Here is a 4763-nt window from a genome sequence, read left to right as displayed (position 1 = left end):
GTGTGTGTGTGTGTGTGTGTGTGTGTGTGTGTGTGTGTGTGTGTGTGTCCCTGCCTTCTGGTTGTTTTGTTGTTTTTAAATTTAACCGTGGAGTTTTTACCAGAAGTTCTGAAGTTCAGTTAATTTGAGAAAGAAGCTGAACTTTCAGGAACTTTTAATCAGCTTAAGTCAGTGTTTTTGTAAATATAACAGTAAACACAAGTGGTCAAACCATTTTCTTTTGACTGTTTTCTCAGTAAGGGACAATAAAACACCCAAATCCAGTGTTTGTGGCAGAAATTTACATTTCATTCAGTTTGAACCTTCAGGTTTGACCCTGTAGGATTTTTATTAACATTTATCCTGGAGATGTAGTTTATGCTTATTTTAAAGACATTAATACATCTTTGAAACTCTCACGGGCCACTTAAAATGCCGTGTCAAGCCACATTTGGCCCYCGGGCCTTGAATTTGATACATGTGGACTGTTTCTTATATTTTTTTCAAAGCAGCTGTTTAAAGTAAAACCTGATCAGAAATATAAGTAGAAACAGGACAGTTTAATTTCCATATAACAAGTCTCTCTTACAAATGAGACATMTGTGTTTCAATGAGAATAATCTGCATAAATAAAGGAAATAAAATGACAGATTTTAACGAGGGTGCAGGTCCTTGTCTCTACTTCACATACGCTGGCTCCTAAAATAGAACAAAGATCATTTTGTCTTCACTTGAAGAGGTGGAGAAGATGAAGATGCTTCCATCTTTAATAACGCTGACTTTAACTTCATTAAGTGAGTCTGGGGTTACATGAAGAGGCAGCACCGACATCCCATGAGAGGAAACCCAGGATGGAGGAGGAGGTGGAGGGAGCATRGCTGTGGTGTTTGGATCAAAACATCTTATTGATATTTGATAAAAAAAATAAATAAAGAGCTTCTGCAAAAACTGTTTAAAAACAAGCGTGAGCAGCAGCATTCGGCCCGGCTCTCACAGGAGCTTTAAAAACAATTAGGACACAATAATGCATCTCTGCCCCTGTTGGTTTGAAACGCCACGAGRCAATTAGCTTTTAACGGCGTCGTCCTGTTCTTTGTTCCTGCAGTYAAGGCCGCCGCTCGTTCTGCTGCAGTGTTTCATTTTGTGGTGACGCAGACCGTCTGCAGAGCTGCACCTTTATAGAGAAATCAATCTCCAAGCAGGTTTTTGTCAAACCCCACGGGCTCGGCTATTGGTTTGGAAAGCCTCTGTCTGCTGATGTGTGTGTGTGTGTGTGTGTGTGTGTGTGTGTGTGTGTGCGCGCGCACACTGGAGTTGGGAAAGCTCTCAGTTTTTTGTTTAATAGAGCCACCCAAGTGTTGAGAGTCTCTGTGTAGGTAAACAAAAGAAACTCCTGTCAGAAAACACAGTTTCCTTTGATCAAAGTCAAAAACTGTTTCTGACATTTGATATAAATGTGAAAATAAAAGCAGCTGGTTTCAGTTTGTTAAAAAGGCTGCAAAATCTGAAATATTTAATGGACCACGTCGCAATAAAATGCAGGTTTGTGAAGAAGAAACAGGAAAAATAAAAACTAATGAAAGCTTCATCATCATGTGTGAAACCTTTAAAACAAGAAGTTTCTTTAAAAAGCCTCACTGGACCTCTTAGTTCTTTAAAGTACCTGCCACTTGAGCATGGTATAAGCTGTTAAATGATATGTGTGTGTGTGTGTGTGTGTGTGTGTGTGTGTGTGTGTGTGTGTGTTAGAGGTGCAGCAGCCTCTAAATTCCATCATGAGACACATTTGATTAAAATTGCATGACTCCTGCCTGAGGTGGAAACAAAAAAAAAATCTGGAAAAATCTTTGTCAAACGAATTTCATGAGGCTGAAGATGAGGTGTGAAAACATTTCCTCCAAAAAAAAAAAATAAAAATAAACCTGTTACAAAAACAAAACAGAAAAACACAAAATATTAGATATTTCCTGACTCGTGYCAGATCAGTGGGGAGGGAAATGGGGACGGGGCCAGAGGAGAACTGATTGGCCACACCCAGATGATTAATAAGTGGGTGCGGTTTGCATGTGGCATTTTAAAAATGGGCATTTAATGACAAATGTTTTTGCTAGTTTTGTTAGCTTTCAGAACGTTTTGGTTTAATTTACACCATATTTCAGCTGAGTATTTCTAAAACTGGCCAAGCTTTAACCATTAGAAATTAGTTTTTTCAGCCATCTTGGATTTTGTATTTGAAATCAGATTTTGCTAAAGATTGTTTTGGATGTTTTCYTTAGCAGTTACCTTAGTTGAGATTAACAATCAGCTTGTTTTTTTATTTATCTCTCTTATATAAATTCACACGCAAAATWTTAGCTTAATATTTCTTKCAACAGCTAAAACAGAACCTTTTGTCAGTTGTTTAAAAAAACAAACAGCTTGGCCACCCCTGTGCGACCCCCATGCCAACATGTCTAGCTCCGCCCCTGGAGGGAAATAGGTTTACTGTTTGATACCTCTYGTCTGAAGTCCTGGTCCGCAGGTCTCTTGTGCACCAGGAGCGTCCTTCCTGAGAAACCACGGGACCAGCTGGCACTTCCTCCATTTGTGAGATTTCCACCTAAGAATGCATTCAGACACGTTAACGCAAAAAAAACCAACAACTTTATTTTGAAACAAAAACCTGGTTCTGAGGTCTGACTCAGAAAAACTGACAGCATGTAGAAACTGTGTAAATATTATTTTATTTGCTCTAATTGTTATGTTTGAAGTAAGTGACCAGCTAATAAGTCTTTCTTTCAAAAAAGCAGCCCGACTAACGAGGCACAGAGAGCCCTGCGGCAGATGGTGGGACCCACAAAGAACCCTGATCTGAAGTCAGCCTGGGATTAAACTCAGATCCACAGAAAGGCTGTGAAAGTAAAGAAAGTTCTGTTTGCATCTAAAGAACACCATCTGCTGACCCGATTAAAGTCAATTCTGCTTTTTAGTGTCAGCTTTTCTTTACATTTACCTCTCAACTGATAAATGGTTCACATTTGTGTTGCAACTTTTCAACCTCTGCAGGTTCTGCAAAGTGCAGGGCCTCCGAGTCGCCTACAGTTAGTTCAGCTGTTAACAGGAAGGTGCATCAACCTGAATCCTGGGCAGATCTTGGGGACCTCGCAGTCCCGCTCCTCTTCCAGCACCTCGGGACACTCCTGTCCTTCGTTGGACGGCGTCTGGATGACGAGACGTTTACGCGTCTGCTTCCTCTTCACAACGTTGCCGGCTGAAACAGACAATTATCAGACTGAAAAAAAAAGTCTGCAACAGACGCTGTTAAGAGCGACTTCCACATCAACAATGACGTAAAAACAAACTCCCATTATTTCTGGTTATGGACTCAGATGTAGTATTTAAATGAGTGGAGAGGTCCTCGGATAATTTATTAAGATGAAACGAGCCTCTGGACGGTCATAAATCCTGCTCACAACCTTCATCCGWGCAGCACAAGGTTAAAATATCAACTCCGGTGAATTAAAATGCGAAGCTGCCGGTCCGGAACACTTCATCTGCGTCGCCCCGGCGAGGTTATCAAAATATGGATGAGAATGATTTTCTGTCATAAATCAGTTTAATGTTTTTATTTTCTCTGGTCAAAGGCTGCCCGACGGTAACGACCTCAACTGAAAATGTTTTTCCTTTTGCTGTGCGGAAACAACAACAACAKGGAGCACTTGTTGACACGTGTAGCCACAGGCGAGCAGGTTTTACTGAACGAGGTCAGCCTGTCTCACACATGTCCATCTGTCACATTATGTTTAACAAGARGCTCCAGAACATTCAGGGGAGACAAAACAATCAATTAAACCTGCAACAGCTGTGCGTTTAATTGATCATTTTACAGGTTTTAAAGCAAATATATTGATTTAAGARCAGTAATTATCAGGGTTTTAGACTTTTAAATAACTTTTATTTAAAAAAAACTTTTTTTTTGTTTGTAAGAAAAATACACAGGTGCCATCAGGTTGTGAAGTGAGAGCAGTCGGGCAGTAAGTCTTACCTGCATCACAGGTAAGTGGACATTCGGTCCAGTCGCTGAACGGCGTGACGATGCAGTCCTTCTTACAGGGCAGCTGACACGGTCGCATGGTGCTCGGGCGGGGGGTGTCTGGACACCTGGACAAACAAAACAGAGGCTKATTTTTTAAAACTTTCATTGAAGCTGGTCTTTTATAAAGTACCCTAAAGTGATACTTGAGTAAAAGTACAAATATGTTACCAGGGGTAGAGCCAGAGGGGTGGCCAGGCCGGCACCTGATTGGCCACAGCCTTATGATTGACAGGTGGGTGGGAATCTTGAATATTGTATTTAGATTTGTTTAAAACATTGTTCTCTGATATTAATGTACTGAATAAAATTTCAGCTTTGTCTAAAAATGGCAGAAAAATAAAAATTAGCATTAGCGATTAGCTTAATTTGGGATTAGCATTGGCAAATCAGCATGTGATCGCTCTCAGGTACTCCACAATGAATTTCATCTCAAAAAAGTCTTAAAATAGCTGAATTATAGCCTTTATTAGCTAAAGCAGCCATCCTGACTTTTAAATTATCATCATCATCATCATCATCGTTTATTTATAAAGCACAATAAAAACCAAAGTGCTGTACAGGAGCATAAAATAAAAACAATGAACAAAGTACAGTAATGAAATGAACAATAAAATCAAACAAAACGGCAAAGGCTGGCCTTAAACTCATTTAGAGACCCAGCAGACCTCACAGACAGTGGGAGGTTGTTCCAGAGCCGAGGTCCTGCAAC

At 40.2% G+C, this 4763-nt stretch overlaps 1 protein-coding gene across 1 annotated transcript in view; it reads right to left on the bottom strand.

Annotated features, from left to right (window-relative positions):
* The window catches only part of LOC106532396 (thrombospondin type-1 domain-containing protein 7A), a gene marked incomplete at its 3' end in the record, with an annotated part of 66291 nt that overhangs the window by 8606 nt on the left and 52922 nt on the right, over positions 1 to 4763 (bottom strand). The window contains 3 exon segments of the mRNA XM_014028436.1: positions 2475 to 2578; positions 3094 to 3229; positions 4004 to 4119. Of these exon segments, the coding sequence (XP_013883890.1) occupies positions 2475 to 2578; positions 3094 to 3229; positions 4004 to 4119 (356 nt within the window).

Source organism: Austrofundulus limnaeus, unplaced genomic scaffold (assembly GCF_001266775.1).
Source record: "Austrofundulus limnaeus strain Quisiro unplaced genomic scaffold, Austrofundulus_limnaeus-1.0 Scaffold763, whole genome shotgun sequence".
Classification (NCBI taxonomy): domain Eukaryota; kingdom Metazoa; phylum Chordata; class Actinopteri; order Cyprinodontiformes; family Rivulidae; genus Austrofundulus; species Austrofundulus limnaeus.
The sequence above is the reverse complement of the archived record's forward strand: the minus strand, read 5'-3'. Positions and strand labels throughout refer to the sequence as shown.